Source organism: Amphiprion ocellaris, chromosome 8, assembly GCF_022539595.1.
Source record: "Amphiprion ocellaris isolate individual 3 ecotype Okinawa chromosome 8, ASM2253959v1, whole genome shotgun sequence".
NCBI classification, from domain to species: domain Eukaryota; kingdom Metazoa; phylum Chordata; class Actinopteri; family Pomacentridae; genus Amphiprion; species Amphiprion ocellaris.
The window spans coordinates 1,795,602-1,814,690 of NC_072773.1; the positions used below are offsets into that span (position 1 = coordinate 1,795,602).

At 39.0% G+C, this 19,089-nt stretch overlaps 1 protein-coding gene across 1 annotated transcript in view; it reads left to right on the forward strand.

The window, feature by feature from the left end:
* The window catches only part of cacna1fb (calcium channel, voltage-dependent, L type, alpha 1F subunit), a 71,916-nt gene that overhangs the window by 12,121 nt on the left and 40,706 nt on the right, over window positions 1-19,089 (forward strand). Inside the window, exons 2-10 of the mRNA XM_055012631.1 lie at window positions 3,238-3,500; window positions 5,438-5,538; window positions 5,629-5,734; window positions 10,580-10,719; window positions 13,440-13,594; window positions 15,144-15,296; window positions 15,859-16,055; window positions 16,132-16,235; window positions 17,402-17,553. Coding sequence (XP_054868606.1) covers window positions 3,238-3,500; window positions 5,438-5,538; window positions 5,629-5,734; window positions 10,580-10,719; window positions 13,440-13,594; window positions 15,144-15,296; window positions 15,859-16,055; window positions 16,132-16,235; window positions 17,402-17,553 — 1,371 coding nt within the window. The remainder of the gene's footprint in view (window positions 1-3,237; window positions 3,501-5,437; window positions 5,539-5,628; window positions 5,735-10,579; window positions 10,720-13,439; window positions 13,595-15,143; window positions 15,297-15,858; window positions 16,056-16,131; window positions 16,236-17,401; window positions 17,554-19,089) is intronic.

The window sequence follows — 19,089 nt, forward strand, 5'->3', positions numbered from 1 at the left end:
CTCAGTCTGATCTCTAGTGGACCAGACCAGTAAAATCACAGCATAATAACCTATAAATAGCCATAATTCCAAATGTTTCCTTTGTTTTGGTGCAAAAATGTTCACATTTAAGGAATTATCTTTTTACAAAACATTATGAACAAACTGAAATTTGTTAAGAAAAGTCAATTCAAGTTCAACAACGTTCAGCCTCAGTTTATCATTTACAACTACAACATTTAGTCATCTGGGACTGAATGATATAGAATTTTACTTTAAAAAAGGACAAAAAACATCAAAAACAAGACAAAATATTGCAAAAATGAGACACAAAATGACAAAAATGAGACACAAAAAGACAAAAATGAGAAACAAAATGACAAAAAATGAGACAAAACACAAAACAAAACAATAAAAGAGACAGAAAAATTGGACAAAAAATCACAAAGCGCCAAAAATGGACAAACAACACAAAAAATTACACAAATGACACACAAGAAAAAAAATGACAAAAGCGTAAAACAAAGTGACAAAAACGATGCACAAAACAATGAATAAAGCAAAACAAAAAGTTACAAAAATGAGACAAAAAACACAAGCGAGATAAAAGGAAACACAAAACGACAAAAGAGAAACAAAAAGAACAAAAATAAGAAAATAACAAAAATGTGAGACAAACGACAAGTCAGACAAAAATGACAAAACAACGAAAAACTACACAAAATTTAACAAAAATGACACACAAAATGACAACAGCGAGAAACAAAATGACAAAAAATTAGACAAACGACAAAACAAATAAATGGCAAATGAGACAAAAAATTACACAAATGACACAAATGAGACAAAAAATGACAAACGTGTGAAACAAAACAACAAAAACGATGCACAAGACAACAAATAAAGCAGAACACAAAATGAGAATAAAGCGACAAAAAACTCAAGCGAGACAAAAGGAGAAACAAAATGACAAAAACATGAGACAAATGACAAAAATCAGACCAAAAACAACAAAAACAAGACAGAATATTAGAAAAATGAGACACAAAATGACAAAGGAACAATGAACAATTTAGTATTTCACTTTATGATCAAAATGCTAAAGGTCAGAAAAAAGACAAACACAACAGAAACAAGACAAAATATTACAAAAATGAGACAAATGACATGAAACAAAACAAAAACAGAAACAAAGTTTTTTAAAAAGTTACCCCAAAAAATTGGACATAAATGAGACAAAAAATGACATATAAAAGGAACAAAATGACAAAATAGACAAAAAATACACGTGAGACAAAAAGGAAACACAAAGCAACAAAAACATAAGAAAAACAATAAAAGTCAGACAAAAAATGACAAAAAAAATTACAAAAATGAGACACACAATGACAAAAGACCAATGAACAATCTGGTATTTTACTTTATGATCCAAACAACTTGTCATGATCTAGAAATGATTTTAAATTTATAGTTTTACTAATTTGCAATCTCCAGTTAATGTCTTCTCTGGAATTTTTACACTTTGAGGACCTGATTGGACCCTCTGGAGGACCGCTTTTGGCCCACAGACCTCATGTTGGACACCCCTGCTCTACTGTGTCTCTGTAAATGTTATTCTCATTATTTATCACTGATTGCTGATAATGTGCGAATTTGCAGTTTCATTAACGTAATTTGGTTCCATGTACGATGAGTCCGAGTTCGTTGTCTTTATCTCATGTTTCAACGCGTTTTTGACCATGAGTGTTTCCTCAGCATGTCCAGCTGTGATGTCACCGTCTTTAGGCATTCTGGGAAACACAGGAACTCTAGGAAAAAGCAGAGAGAGATCATCATCATGAGATGACTGGACTGTCCATGACTGGCTTTATATCTGTGTGTTCTGCTATCGATGTGAGGACCTGGTAGTTTTACTGCCATGTGAGGACGTCTTTTAAACCTGGTTTTATGGCTCCAGTTCAGCTCAGGTGTATTTCAGGGTTAATGTCAGGTAGTTAGCTGTGATGGTTAAGAATTTCTGGATCCTCACAAGTATAGAAGCTCAAACATGCGTGTTGCGAGTCCTCAGGTACCAACACATAAATCACGGCTCAGATCACACACACACATGCAGATCTAGGTCACAGCTGTTCACTACAATATTTCTGTTTCCACCTCCTCTGGAAGCCATCGCATCCCTCCATCATCCTCTTCCTCCTCTTTGATCTCACAGGAAAATGGTGTGAGGTCAGAAGAACGAAATGCTGAATTCTGATTTTTAGCAGATGGAAACTTGTGTTACGTTGGACATCCAACAGAAGTCCTGGATGGACGTCCTGACATAACCTTTATGGGGGGGGGGGGGACATCCACAGACGTGCAGATAAAAGATCTGCTGTAGGGTTTTTAAAATAAATAAAATGTACAGAATTTTTCCTTTTTATTTTTCAGATTGTCCCTTTTACTTTGAAATTTAATTAAGGAAAATATTAAATTTAGGTTTAGTAATATAATTATATTTCTGTAATTAGGTACTATTAATAAGATATAGAAGTGTTGGATTAATGATTTGATAAGATTTTTTTTGTCTTTATGGCTTTTTTTGTATTTTTGAAAGACAAAAAGTCACAAAAATGACAAAAGAAACTGAATTTACATCTAATGTACAGCAGCATTAAAAATGTGTGAATAACCGAGGAAAAAAGGGTTCCAATTTATTGTAATTTCATTTTATTTTTAATTTCAAAGAAAGTTCTCTATTTTGGGTATAAAAGTAATAAATATTTAATTTTTATTTCTTAGATAAAGACATTTCTTACATAATTAGATGCCATTTGTAAAGAAGAAAATAAAAAGGATACATTTTAAATGGACGTATTGGTTCTGTAATTTTTTATTTGTTAAATATTTTTAAAAATAATAATATTACAAAAATCGACTGAACTGACATGTCTAATACAAAATAATATTATGCAGCTGTATATGTGTCTGTAACATTTCCATTTTTTAAGAAAAAAGAAAGAAAAAGGATTTTTTTTAAACATTAAAAGTGATAAATATAATTTTGTAAATGTGATTTAACAGACCATTTTTTAAAAATTTAACCATAACACAGGAACTATATTCCTAAAGTTTGATGCAATCAGTGACGGTAAACAGTAAATTCAACCTGCCAACCCACTGCAGTCAGAAAATAATCAACAAAACACACAGGTTGGATCAGAAACCTGGTTTAAGCATGTTGTGTTTGATTCAATGTTCTTTCTGTTCTGCGTTCAGGTACCGGTCGTAACGGCTACAACAAGGCAGTGGACGGAGAGGATGGAGGGGGGGAGGGGGAGGAGGAGGAGGAGGGAGGGGAGGGGGATGGGAGGGGAGAGGGAGGAGGGGGGGAGGAGGGGGAGGAGAGAGATGCCGACTGGGACGAACACCTGGACGGCGAGAACGAGGGCGGAGTCAGGATGACGAGAACCGACACACTTCACTCAACCACGAGTTCAACCGGAACACAGAGGAGGAGGGGACAACATGCTAAGAAACAGGTGAGACAACATGCTAAGACACAGGTGAGAAAACACGCTAAGACACAGGTGAGACAACACGCTAAGACACAGGTGAGACAACACGCTAAGGGACAGGTGAGACAACACGCTAAGACACAGGTGAGACAACACGCTAAGGGACAGGTGAGACAACACGCTAAGAAACAGGTGAGACAACACGCTAAGACAGGTGAGACAACACGCTAAGGGACAGGTGAGACAACACGCTAAGAAACAGGTGAGACAACACGCTAAGACACAGGTGAGACAACACGCTAAGGGACAGGTGAGACAACACGCTAAGAAACAGGTGAGACAACATGCTAAGAAACAGGTGATACAACAAGCTAAGAGACAGATGAGACAACACGCTACGACACAGGTGAGACAACATGCTAAGAAACACGTGAGACAACATGCTAAAAAACTTGTGAGACAACACACTAAGGGACAGGTGAGACAACACGTTAAGACAAAGGGGACAAAACATGCTAAGAAACGGGTGAGACAACATGCTAAGACAGAGGTGAGACAACACGCTAAGACACAGGTGAGACAACATGCTAAGAGACAGATGATACAACAAGCTAAGAAACAGGTGAGACAACACGCTAAGACACAAGTGAGACAACACTCTAAGAAAAAGGTGAGACACCACACTAAGACACGGGTGAGACAACACGCTAAGGGACAGGTGAGACAACACGCTAAGACACAGGTGAGACAACATGCTAAGGGACAGATGGGACAACACGCTAAGAGACAGGGGAGACAACATGCTAAGAAATGGGTGAGACAACAGGGTAAGAAACAAGTCAGACAACACGCTAAGAAAAAGGTGCGACATGTTAAGGCAGAGGTGAGGCAGAATGCTAAGAAACAAGTGAGACAACACGTTAAGAGACTGGTGAGACAACATGCTAACAAAATATGAGACAACACACTAAGAAACAAGTAAGGCAACATGCCAAGACGAGACAACACGCTAAGGAACAGGTGGTACAACATGCTAAGAAACAAATGAGGCAACATGTTAAGACACAGGTGAGACAACATGCTAAGACACAGGTGAGACAACACGCTAAGACACAGGTGAGACAACACGCTAAGAGATAGATGAAACAACACGGTAAGACACAGGTGAGACAACATGCCAACAAAATATGAGACAACACGCTAAGACACAAGTCAGGCAACATGCTAAGACACAGGTGACACCACGCTAAGAAACTGGTGACACAACATGCTAAGACACAGGGGACACCACGCTAAGAAACTGGCGACACAACATGCTAAGACACAGGTGAGACATGTTTAAAAACAGATGAGACAACTCAGTAAGATGTAGGTGAGACTTAATGTGTTAAGGAAAATGTGAGGCAGCACGCTAAGACATGGGATACAACACGCTAAGGAACAGGTGGTACAACATGCTAAGAAACGTGAGACAACACTCTAACAAAATATGAGACAACATGCTAAAAAACAGGTGAAATAACCTGCTAAGACACGGGTGAGACAACATGCTAAGAATCTGATGAAAACACGCTAAAAACAGGTGAGAAAACATGCTAAGGAACAGGTGAGACAACATGCTTAGACCCAAGTCAGAAAACACAAAGAAACAGTTGTTTTGACATATTATGAAATCGGTGAGACAATGATAAGGAACAGGTAAGACAACACGCTAAGACACAGGTGAGACAACACACAGAGACAGGTGACACAACATGCTAAGAAACTGGTGAAACAACGCGTTAAGACACTGGTGAGACAGCAAGCTCCGCTTAGCTAACACTATGCTAACTTTAAATTAGGCTGAATTATCGTTTATTGCAACAGATAGCAAACTAGATAGCCAGACATGCTAATGTTAGCGGCTCCACTTCTGTAAAAAGATGTCATTAATGATACTGATGATGTCACTTCCTCTTCAGGTGCAGGGCAGTAACCAGGTGCAGCGAGCTCCTCGGGCGTTATACTGCCTGAAACTCAACAACCCGATCAGACGGGCGGCGCTCTCCATTGTAGAGTGGAAGTATCCTTTACTCTGACAAACAGATCTGCTCAGGAATATAATTATTGTGGTGATTTTGTCCCTGTTGACGTTCCTGAATGCCCCTTTCAGACCGTTTGATATCTTCATCCTGTTAGCCATCTTTGCTAACTGTGTCGCTCTGGGAGTTTCCAAACCATTTCCTGAGGACGACTCAAACTCCACCAACCATGATCTGGTGAGTTCCGCTACACAAACACAGCCATAAACATAAATACACAAAGCTGCTGAGTGGATAAAGAACAGAGTACTGTGAGAATCAGAAACTGCAAACACTCATGCTAACTCCACCATGTTCATGCTAAGCTAAGCTACACCTGTTCTGGAATTGTCTCTGTAAGTGGTCATACAGCATGTCTGGACTCAAAGACACTTACTAAAGGGTTTCCTCCAAGCTAGTGGTTAGCTAACAAAACCAAGAAGCTAACTCCTAGCTAAATAAACCAAAAACCTAATGGCAAGATTAGGGTTGACAGCTTGACTTAACAGCTAATTGGACAATAACCCTAAGATTATGACCCTTAAAGCTAAACTGAAGCTAGCTAATGCAAGAAGTTAATGCCCAATTAAAAATACCATGAAGCTAACTCTAAGCTATCTGAATAAAGAAGCTAATATCACTAAGTGTAAATGGAACTAATTGAAAGCTGACTAGCCCTAAGCTAACTCGCTACTAACCACACCTGAAGGTAAACCTAAAATAGCTTCTTTTTTTAGTTCACTGGACTAAGCAGCTAACTTGAAGCTCACTGAACCAAGAAGTTAAGCCTAAGATAAATCTACCTGAAGCTAACTCTAAGCAAGCTTGACCTAAGACAAAAACTAACTGAAGGAAAAAATTGTCACTAAACTAAGAGAAACAGGAAGTTAAGTGTACACCCTAACCCTAACCTTAACACTCTTAGTTTTAGCTTGTAGGAGGCCAATGCTAAGATAAGTGTGCCCCTAATTTACCTGAAGTTAAATTCAAACTACCTTGATCTACCATTAGCTGGACATCTAATCCTTTAGCAAAAATAAGGTAACTGAGACAAAAAAAAGCTAGTGCTTAGATTAATTGACATGTGGCTAACACGTACCTAGCTGGCTCTAATCACACTGGTTTAAGCTAACTTACAGCTAACTGGACCTAAAGATAACTATAACTAATTTTGAAGCTACTCTAAGTTAAATGAAATAAACATACTTGATGCTACCTCTACGCTAACTGAACCAAGAAGCTACAACTAAGCTAGCATGACTTAAGTCAACTTACTGTTAACCAGACCTTAAGATAACTATAAAATATCAAATCTTGAAGCTAAAAATAATCTAACTGAAGTAAGAGGTTAACAGTACCAGGAAGCCATGCTAGCATAGCTGAACCTACAAGCTAATATTGAGCTAAGTGTACATGAGACTAACTCTAAGTAGCTTGACCTAAGCGAACTTAAAGCTAACTCTACCTGAGACTAACCCTAAGATTATTAACTCTGAAGCTAAAACTAAGCTAACAGAAGCAAAAGTTAACACTAAACTAACAGTACCAGGAAGCTACACTAAGATAAATGAACCTACAAGCTAAGTTATATGTACTTAAGGCTAACTCTGAGTAGCTTGACCTAAACGAACTAACAGCTAACTCCACCTGAGAATATCCCTAAGATAGCTAACTCTGAAGCTAAAACTAAGCTAACAGAAGTAAGAAGTTGCCGCTAAACTAACCATACCAGGAAGCCACACTAAGATAATTGAACCTTCAAGCTAATGCTAAGTTTTGTGTACATATGGCTAACTCTAAGTAGCTTGACCTAAATGAACTAACAGCAAGGTCTACCTGAGAATAACCCAGGATAGCTAACTCTTAAGCTAAAACTAAGCCAACAGAAGCAAGAAGATAACACTAAACTAACAGTACCAGGAAACTATGCTAAGATAACTGAACCTACAAGCAAAGTAATTTGTACCTAATGCTAACTCCAAGAAACTTAACGTAAGCAAACTTATAGCTAACTCAGATAACTAACTCTGATGCTAAAACTAAGCTAACAGAAGTGAGAAAATGACCAGAATCCAGAAGCTAATAAGAAAACATACTTTTAGCTACTTCCCTACCTGTTAAGTTGATATGAGTGAAATTATTAAATGCGACGTTCAGGATTTATATTAAATGATAGTCAGGTGTTGGTTGGAGGATCTTTGTGTCTTCAGAGAGTCAGGAGGAGCTTTATTGTGGAGAGTTGTCCTCCAGAATAAAGCTCCACAGCTCCTCTTCTGCTGCTGCAGAGGTCAGAGGTCGCGCCTGGATAAACGCTCGTGCAGCAGATGATTGGCAGCTCTGTGATCAGATCTGAGGAGTTTCTGCTTGGCTGCTTTGGTTTTCCCTCGACCTGTATTTACTGGACTCGCTGTTCGTTCAGTCGCTTTGTGTTGAAGTGACGCCGCCACCTCGCTCATCACGCTAACGCTGTGCGACAAACACTAAACACAGCAACTGTGAGTTCAAACTAACGGAGGCAGAGCAGCTCCCACCGCTGGACCACTGGAATTAGATTTTAATAGAAAACAAACAGGAAACCACAGAATTAGCATCTAATAAAGCCTCCACATGTTGTAGGAAAAACACAATCACAATAAAAATCATTTTATCTTCACTTTAGCTTGCTTTATTGGTCCCATTTTGTGTTTTTATTCAGTTTTATTATTTTATTTTTCTTGTTTTTATTAAAGAGTGATTTTACCATATGTATAGTTGTGATAATCATTACAAATACAGAATATCTCCCCTTTCCACCCCACAAGTCGTGTCCTGTTCCACCATCTGATCCATTCCAACCCCACAGTGTGTGGAATAGCATCCCCACCTTCCAGGCAGATATCCCGATTTTCCTAACTGGAATTCTGAATGGATGGCTGGTTTTATTCCTTTGGGAATCAAGAGAAGGAAAGACCTGACTGGTTCTACAGGCAGCCAACAAAGCAGCTGGTCAATGTTGACGCCCATCCTACATTCTGCCCTCTGATTGGTTCCCTTGTTCCTCCTCATTATTGTTCATGACCTTTCTGTGATCTCCCTTCCTTCTTGGTCCCTCCTGGAGCTAAGCTAACAGAAGCAAGAAGATAATGCTAAACTAACACTAACAGGAAGCTAATACTAAGATAACTGAACGTACAAGCTAACACTAAGTTATGTCTACCTGAGACTAACTCTAAGTAGCTTGCTTAAGCTAACTTACAGCTAGCTGTACCTAATTATGCCTCTAAGGTAACTAAACCTGAAGCTACAACTAAGCTACCAGAAGCAAGAAGATAACACTAAACTAACAGTACCAGGAGGCTAATGCTAAGATAACTGAGACTAACTCTAAGCTAGCAGATAAATGACAACTTACAGCTAATTGTTCCTGAAGATAATCCTATGATAACTAACCCTGAAGCTAAAACAAAGTCAACTGAAGGAAGAAGTGAAACTAACAGTACAAGGAAGCTAATGCTAAGATAACTGAACGAACAAGCCAACACTAAGTTTTGTCTACCTGAGGCTAACTCAAAGTAGGTTGCTTAAGCTAACTTACAGCTAACTGTACCTAATAATACCTCTAAGGTAGCTAACCCTGAAGCTATAACTAAGCTAATAGAAGCAAGAAGATAATGCTAAACTAACAGCAGCAGGAAGCTAATGCTAAGATAACTGAACCTACAAGCTAGTGCTAAGTTAATTGTATCTAAGTCTAACTCCAAGTAGCTTCACCTAAGCAAACTTACAGCTAGCTGTATCTAATAGTACCTCTAATGTAGCTAACCCTGAAGCTACAACTAAGCTAACAGAAACAAGAAGGTAGCGCTAAACTAACAGTACCAGGAAGCTAATGCTAAAACACCTATCATTGAGTTTAGCTAATAACTGCAGACACTACTGGATGGAAGAAGCTTTTTATTAACAGTTTAGTGTTTTCATGAACAAGAGGCCATCAGTTCATATTTATTGTCATAGATTTTAAAATTATAAACTCCTCATTCCTGCAGTGTGACGTTAGCGTCGCTCCTCAAATGAACTGAAATAAAACAAGAGTTGATTTAAAAAGATAAAATGTTCGATGCAGCTTTCAGAGAGATTTAGACCCGAAGGACGACGTGTGTTTGTCTGCTATCTTTGTGACGACCGCTGTGTGTCAAAGTGAGGACGTTTGATGTTGTCTGAGGTTCAGACGTTAGTTTCAGGAGGAACGTTGGAGTCGAGGTCGCAAATAAAGAGGTTTCTGTCAATGACGGTCCTCACAAGTATAGACAGGCTGGTGTGTGTGTGCGTGCAGCACAGATGATGACAGAGTGGTAATCCTCTTAAACACACAAAGTGTCCACGTTTAGCAGGTCACACACACACAGTAACACACACACACACACACACCTACACACCTACACACACACACACACAGTAACACACACACACACACACACACACACACACACACACACACACACACACATTAAACACAAACACACACACATTAAAAACACACACCTACACACAAACTCAATACACGCGCACACACACATGCACACACAGAGTCAAAACACACGCATAAACAAATACGCAAAGATGTACACACATACAAACACACACACACAAATGCACACAAACATAGACACACATGCCAAAAACCACACACACATAGAAACAAACATACACACACACCAAACAACCATGTACACATTAACAAATTCAACCACGCACACACATCAAACACACACAAATAAACACAAACACACACACATTAACCTAAATATACACAATTAAACAAACACTCATGAACACATAAACACACAAATACAAAAAAGCACAAAAATAAACATGCAAACAAACATGTATACCTACACTCACACACACACACACACACACACACACAGTCATGGACACACCAACAAACAAACAAGCAAACAAACAAACAAACAAACACAGCTCCCCTCCAGGAGTACTGGGTCAGTGAGTCCGGTTCCTTTATTCCTGCTGTGGACTGAAAACATTTGGGTTTGTGTGTTTCAGGAACAAGTGGAGTACGTGTTCCTCATCATCTTCACAGTGGAGACCTTCCTGAAGATCCTGGCCTACGGTCTGGTGATGCACCCCAGCTCCTACATCCGCAACGGATGGAACCTGCTGGACTTCGTCATCGTCATCGTCGGGTAAGAGAACCACGAGGTTCTCTTACCCGACGTAAGAGAACCACGAGAACCAAGGGAACCAGCAGAAGGTGGTTCTGTCTGTAGATGTTCCCTCTTTGATTTGACTGGTTCCTGTTTCTGGTGCTGGTTCTACCTGTAGACTCTGGTTCTGTCTTCAGATCTTGGATCTCTCTGAAGACTCTGGTTCTGTTTTTGATTTTTGGTTCTGTCATTAGGTCCTGGTTTTGTTTTTAGATCCTGGTTCATTGTTTCGATCCTGGTTCCATCTTCATACTCTGGTTCCGTCTTTTGATCCTCATTCTTTTAGATACTTGTCAGGTCTGTCTTTTACTATTGGTTCTGTCTGTAAAATCTGGTTCTTTGTGCAGATCCTGGTTCTGTCCTTAGGTCCTGGTTCTGTCTTCATATCTTGACTGTTTTTAGATCTTGGTTCTGTTCTACCTTCTGATTCTCTGTGAACTTTGGTTCATTCTTTAGATCCTAATTTTCTATTTAGATCCTAGTTCTGTTTCTGTCCATAAAATCTGGTTCTGTGTTTCTATCCTGGTTCCATCTTCATATCTGAGTTTCACTTTCATCACCTGGTTCTGTCTTTCAACAGAGCCTGGTTTTGTATTTTGATCCTCATTCTTTTAGATATTTGTTCTCTCTGTAGACTCTGGTTCTGTCTTTAGATCCTGGTTCTGTCTTTAGTTTCTGATTCTGTCTTTATTGACTTTGGTTCTGTCTTTATAGACTTTGGTTCTGTATTTAAATCTTGGTTCTCCCTGCAGGTTCTGGGTCTATCTTCGGTTTCTGGTTCTGTCTTTTGAGCCTGACTTTGTCCTTACATCCCGTTTTTTTCTGTAAACTCTGGTTTGGTCATTAGATCCTGGTTCTGTTGCTCTTCTGTCTTCTGTGTATTCCTGGTGTTCCTGTTCATCAGTAGAAACCACGTTCTGTTCGTATCCGTCGTGTTCCACTCTTCTTTCATCACGTGAGGAACCTTTTAGAAGTTCTCAACTCGGCTCAGTGCAGGTGTACGCTGGTGTGGGAATGGAGCATCCCTCTGTTGTTAGTGAATCCAGTTAAAGCCTAAAGAACCGGAACAAACAGCTGCAGCTTCCAGGACCCTTCAGGGTTCTTGAAGGAACACAGTGATGCTTGAAGAACCCTGAAGCTGCTTTAACACAGTTTAAAGCAGCTTCAGGGTTCTTTAAACATCAGTATTGTGTGAATATCTGCTAAATGAGGCTTCAGGAAGTTGCCTTGAAGATACAGGAACTGAGAGCTAAGACGTCATCAGAAAACTAGAATAGAGAGTTTAGTTTGTGTGACGATTTAAACCAGAAGCAGAACCGAGGAAATGAATGAAACAAACTAATTCTGTGATTTAATCCTGCGTCTCTGAGGTCACTGCAGGTCACTCTGTCGGCCGTGTCCTCGCTGCAGGACAATGACGGGACTCAATGTCCTCCGGCGGCCATGATGATGAAGTCTGTTGTCATGGCAACGCTGCCCGAGGATGCTCTGTTCCACTTTACAGTCACGAAGGATTCTGTATGTGGGACGCTTTAGGAGTCCAGAGTTTGATTAGTGTTGAATCTCAGGTTTCTCTGTTTCTCTAAAAGAGAAAAAATCAATCAAATTTTTGAATCACATGAACTCAGCATGATAAATACTCAAAAGATGGATATTAACAGACCAAAACACCAAAACCTAGATATTAACAGACCAAAAACAAACTCCAAAACCTGGATATTAATAGACCAAAACACTAAAAACTTGGATATTAACAGACCAGACACCATAAACCAGGTAACAAGTAAAAAACACCAAAAAAATTGATACTAAGTAACCAAAATGTCAAAAACCTGCATGTTAAAAGACCAAAATACCAAAAACCTGGATATTAACTGACCAAAACACCAAAAACTTGGTTACTAAGTAACCAAAATATCAAAAACGTGCATATTAAAAGATGAAGACACCAAAAACCTGAATATTAACAGATTAAAAAACTCCAAAACCTGAATATTAACAGACCAACAACCTCAAAAACCTGGTTACTAAGTAACCAAAATGTCAAAAAAACTGGATATTAAAGGTTGGAAACTTCAAAAACTGGTTTATTATCATACTGAAGTATTGAAAACCCAGATAATAACTAAACATCAGAAGCCTAGATATTTACACATGGAAAGTCAACAAAACAGCATTTTTAGTTACCAGAACATCACAAACCTGAAAATCAACAGACGAAACATGAGAAACCTACAAATTAGTATACAAAGCTATCAAAAAGATGAATACTAATGCATAGAAATGAATTTGGATATTAATGGGACAAAATGTCAAGATGTCTAGACATTAGTGCTCTGAATGGTCAAAAACCTGCATATCAACAGACCAAAACATCAAAACCTGGATTTTAAGCTACTGAAATGTCAAGAACTTGGATATTAAGGTACTGCAACATCTTAAAATTCTATTTTAACACATGAAAAGGTGAAAAACTGGGATATTTAAGCAACACAACATCAAAAACCTGGACATTAGCATATGAAAGTGTCACAAATGTGAATATTACCACACCAAACATCTCAAACCTGGATGGGCATGAATGGATTGTTGAAGGACAGACGTCTCTTTTCTTTGTCGCACAGATCAACCGTAGTTACACTCTAGATCTTGAATCTTCATCTTTTTCTTGTTGTTGTGTTTTTTTTGTGTGTTTTCAGGTTGTTCAGCGTCGTCTTGGAGCAGATGACCCACAAGTCGAGTGGCGAACAGGCGACGACCCACCACGTACCAGGAAAACCTGGAGGTCTGGACGTCAAAGCCCTACGAGCCTTCAGGGTCCTGAGGCCCCTCAGACTGGTGTCTGGAGTTCCCAGTAAGTCTGGAAGGACTGGAGATACTGGATATACTGGAAATAGTGGAGATAATGGAGGTAGTAGAGATACTGGAGATACTGAAGATGCTAGATATACTGGAGATGCTGGAGATACTGAAGATGCTAGAGATAGTGGAGATAGTGGAGATACTGGAGATGCTAGAGATAGTAGAGATACTGGAGATACTGGAGATACAGGAGATAGTAGAGATACTGGAGATGCTGGAGATACTGGAGATACTGAAGATGCTGGAGATAGTAGAGATACTGGAGATACTGAAGATAGTAGAGATACTGGAGATGCTGGAGATACTGGAGATACTGAAGATGCTAGAGATAGTGGAGATAGTGGAGATACTGAAGATGCTAGAGATAGTAGAGATACTGGAGATACTGGAGATACAGGAGATAGTAGAGATACTGGAGATGCTGAGATAGTAGAGATACTGGAGATGCTGGAGATGCTGGAGATACTGGAGATGCTAGATATTTTTTTTAATTTAACCTTTATTTAACCAGGAGAGATCCCATTGAGATTAAAAACCTCTTTTTCAAGGGAGTCCTGGCCGAGATAGGCAGCAGCAAACACAAAACACAGTTATGAATTTACACAGTTAAGACATGATTAAAATACGAAAAAGAAATTTAAAAAAACAAAAAAAAACCAATAATAAGTGTACAAGCAAGTTATAAAAAACACGTGCAAGCTATGGAAATGGCCTCAAGCACTCGCAGTTTTGATTTAAAGGCACTCAAAGAGATTAACTCAGTTAATTTGAAGTCTTTCTGCAGCCTATTCCAGGCAAAAGGTGCAGAATAAACAAAAGCCTTTTTACCCAGCTCAGTACGAACATGTGGAACTGAAAGCAACAGATGATCTTGTGAGCGGAGCAAGTGAAGATCACAACTTTTCTGTGCAGTTAGTGATATACTGGAGATGCTGGAGATACTGAAGATGCTAGAGATAGTGGAGATACTGGAGATGCTAGAGATACTGGAGATGCTGGAGATACTGGAGATACTGAAGATAGTAGAGATACTGGAGATGCTGGAGATAGTAGACATACTGGAGATGCTGGAGATACTGGAGATGCTGAAGATAGTAGAGATACTGGAGATGCTGGAGATAGTAGAGATACTGGAGATGCTGGAGATAGTAGAGATACTGGAGATGCTGGAGATGCTGGAGATACTGGAGATACTGAAGATAGTAGAGATACTGGAGATGCTGGAGATACTGGAGACACTGAAGATAGTAGAGATACTGAAGATGCTGGAGATAGTAGAGATACTGGAGATGCTGAAGATAGTAGAGATACTGGAGATGCTGGAGATGCTGGAGATACTGAAGATAGTAGAGATACTGGAGATGCTGGAGATAGTAGAGATACTGGAGATGCTGGAGATAGTAGAGATACTGGAGATGCTGGAGATGCTGGAGATACTGGAGATACTGAAGATAGTAGAGATACTGGAGATAGAGGAGATAGTGGAGATAGTGGAAGTACTGGAGGAGGATGTGGTTGTACTCGTGTTGTGTGTCTGTCAGGTCTTCAGATTGTGTTGAACTCCATCATGAAGGCGATGGTTCCTCTGCTGCACATCGCTCTGCTGGTCCTCTTCGTCATCATCATCTATGCCATCATCGGCCTGGAGCTCTTCATTGGACGCATGCACAGGACCTGCTACTACATCGGGACAGGTAGGACGCTGGGAAACACCTGATCAGTCTGCTAATACTGGCAGGTTGGGAGGTTTGTTATTATAAAAAGATAAAGAAAGAAAAGATTTGGTGTTTTTTTTTTTTACACTGAAAACTGATAAATGGTGTCATTTTGGAGTCCTTTTTGAGATAAGATGCCTTTAAAACTCGCCGGCAGGTTTTTGGATTCAGAGAAAAACATCCAGTTAAATACTAAACTACTAATTAGAAGCTGTCGGTTTGATTGCATCCGAAACAGACACTCAGGATTTATTTCTGTTCTTTCATGGAATTATTTCCAGATGAATCACCAGAACACTGAGTGAAATCATGATGACTTTCCAAGATGATTTTTGAATGGGAGCCTATGGGAGCTTTATAGAGCCTAGTGGTGATCAGTGGTACTGCACCATAAGACAGTCCATTGGTTTCACATTTCAGACCCGTTCACTATGTCCAAACCAAAAACCTGCAGCAGCATGTGGCCAGTTCTAGAACTTATAGCTATAAACTGATCGACTGTGAGGCTGTCAAGGTTTTCTATTTGACGTCTTCCTTCCAGATAACTACGTGGAGGATGAACCGGTTCCGTGTGCGTTCGCGGGTCACGGCCGGCAGTGTGTCGTTAACGGGACGGAGTGTCGCGGCCGGTGGGACGGTCCCAACGGAGGAATCACCAACTTCGACAACTTCTTCTTCGCCATGCTGACGGTGTTCCAGTGCATCACCATGGAGGGATGGACCGACGTCCTGTACTGGGTAAAGATCTCCACTTCCTTCTCAGACGTCTCCATAGAAACGACCTCAGCTCTAAACGTTCTGGTTCTGTGTGTAGATGAACGACGCCATCGGCTTCGAGCTGCCCTGGGTTTACTTCGTCAGTCTGGTCATCTTCGGGTCCTTCTTCGTTCTCAACCTGGTTCTGGGAGTTCTGAGCGGGTTTGTCACTTCCTTTACCTCTAAACTGCCTCCAGTCACAAAATAGAACCTAGTTTCCCTTCCGTTTATATCAAAAAAATACTTTTTGTTTTAATTTCAACATACATCAGGATAAAAGTGTCATGTCATTTGATACACATTAAATAAATAAAGCAAATTAATCCAGATTCTCACAAAAGGCCAAAACCAGTGAAACCGACAGAAAATGAAGGATAACACCATGTTTATTTAGTAAGTTATGGTCCCACTAAAGGCTTTAACAAATAAGTTTATGTGGAAGATGTTTTCATCATTAAATAGAAAAATGTAGCATCAGGTGGAAACAGAAACAGCAGAAACTACAGAAAGACTGTGAAAATGACAGAAAGTAACGGAGAATAAAAGAAAACCACAGGAGAAAGTGGAGACAGAAAACAACCCAAAAAAAACTGAAAATGAATGACAACAGCCAAAAACGAAGGAAAACTGTGACTCAAAAATGACAGAAATTAGCCACAAAAACTCACAGCAGAAGCGGGTTGAAGTCATTTTCAGATAAACATCCACATTTTTTTTTTGCTGGTTTGAGCTTCTTGTGTAGCTTTTCCTTACATTATTTTTATTTTATTTATTTATTTATCCTTTTTTTTAAACCAAGTAAGTTAGTTGATAATTAGTTCTCATTTTTGATAATGACCTGGTTAAGAGGCAGCAACAAGATGAACAACAAAAACAGGTTACATGTACAGCAGACAGTATTACAGAAACAAAATACACAAAGACTTTTTATAGAAAAATAACTACATTTAGAAATTTGGCCTACAAGTCAGACAGAAGTTAATATTTGAAAATGTCTCCTTGAGTTCTGGATAATAATCTTCTGTGTTTGAGATCAATACAGGACATATTGATGAAAATAATCAGCAGATGAAACTGTTAGTTTAAAAGTGATCAAACTAATTGAACTCTTGCAGCTAAATCTCAGTTTAATTTCAGTTTTTAATCCAAAGCACCACTTCATAACATACAGAATGTGATTTTAAACAGAGACCCAACAATCCAAATGTCCAACAACAAGCTGCTGGAGTATTTTTACTGTGATATCAGTAGTTTTAGCCTCATGAAGGACCTGAAATGTGAGTTTTAAACGTTGTATGAACGTTGTGAACGTTGTGTGAACGTTGCAGAGAGTTCAGTAAGGAGAGGGAGAAGGCGAAGGCTCGAGGAGATTTCCAGAAGCTGCGGGAGAAGCAGCAGATGGAGGAGGATCTCTGTGGATACATGGACTGGATCACTCAGGCCGAAGACATGGACGAGCTGGATGAGGACGGAAACCCACGTAGGAATCCTTTATCGTTTAGTTCCTGTAGTTCTGCAGTTTAACAACGTCATCTAATGGCAAGTTCATGAGTGTTCATTAGTGGAGCTAATTAGAGGCCATTAGTCAGCCAAGTGAAGAAACTGTGAAGATCTTAGAAACACATTCAGCCGTTACAGTGAAGTCAAACTGACTTTATTACAGAATAATAAGACGTTTAACATGTTTTTCTCATCTAAGAGCTTCAGCTGGACGTCGCTTTTGGTTCTTCAGGACATTTCATCCACGAGGCCTCTTCACTGAAAAGTAGTGACAGAAAACCTCAGAAGACTGCAACTGAAAACGAGACAACAGCAACATTTAGTGTCAGAAAACAGACATCAAACAGTGAATGAAAACAACCGACAGCTCTAGAAGATGGTAAAAGGGTAGACAACAACTGAAAACATCAACTGAAAACATCGACTGAAAACGGCAAAATGAACAAAAATGGCAGCAACTGGCTAAAAACAAAAAGAAAGCTGCTTAAAATGGTAGAAAATGAACTGAAAATGACAAAAAACAGCAAATGAAAACAACAAAGCAGCAAAAGAAAACAAAAGAAAACAAGAACAGATGAGAAAGCTAAATAAAAAAGAAAACAGTGAGTAAAAATGACAGAAAACAGCCAGTAATGACCAAAAACAGTGGATGAGCATGATGCACAGCAGTGACAGAAAACAGCAAATGAATGAAAGAAATGAAAATGAAAGAAAACAGCTCTAGGAGACAGTGACTGAAAACAGTAGACAACAACATGAAACAGTGACAGATAAAAAACGAGACAACAGAAACAACATATCAGAAAACAGAACATTAGACAGTGACAGAAAAGAACAGAAAACAACACAAATGAACAAAAACCGCTGCTGACTAAAAAGAAAAGCAAAGAGCAGCTGAAAATGACAGAAAATTGCTGAAAATAATAGAGAATATCCACTGAAAAATAAGTAAAACTGAGCCTGAAAATGATAGAAAATAGAAGAAAACGGCTGGAAACACGAGACAACAATAACAGTAAACAGTGACGGCAAACAACTAAAAACAAGACAAGTGCAGCGTAAAAGGTCAGAAAACTGGGACTGAAAACAACCAAAAAACCTGAACAGAAAAACAGAAGAGCCACTGAAGACAGAAGAAAACAGTGACTGAAAATGAATAATCAGAAAATGATAGAAAACAGCGACAGGTAAAAGTGATAGAAAATGAGAAAATTAAGAAAAACAGCAACATCAGAAAACAGTGAATGAAAAATAGAGAAAGAAACAACAGGAATGAAAGAGAACTACAAAAGAAAACGGTTGAAAATGACAAAAAACAGCAACAGCAAAACAAAAAATAGAAAACAAACAACAAAAAAATCAAAGAGAACAATCACTGAAAGTAAACTCAGACTGAAAATGGTAGAAAGCAGTGATCAATAGCAACAGCAGAAAATATTGAAAACAACAAAAAAATAGTGACAAAAAACAAGAAAAGGCAGCGACTGAAAGTGACAGAAAACAGCAAATGAAACAA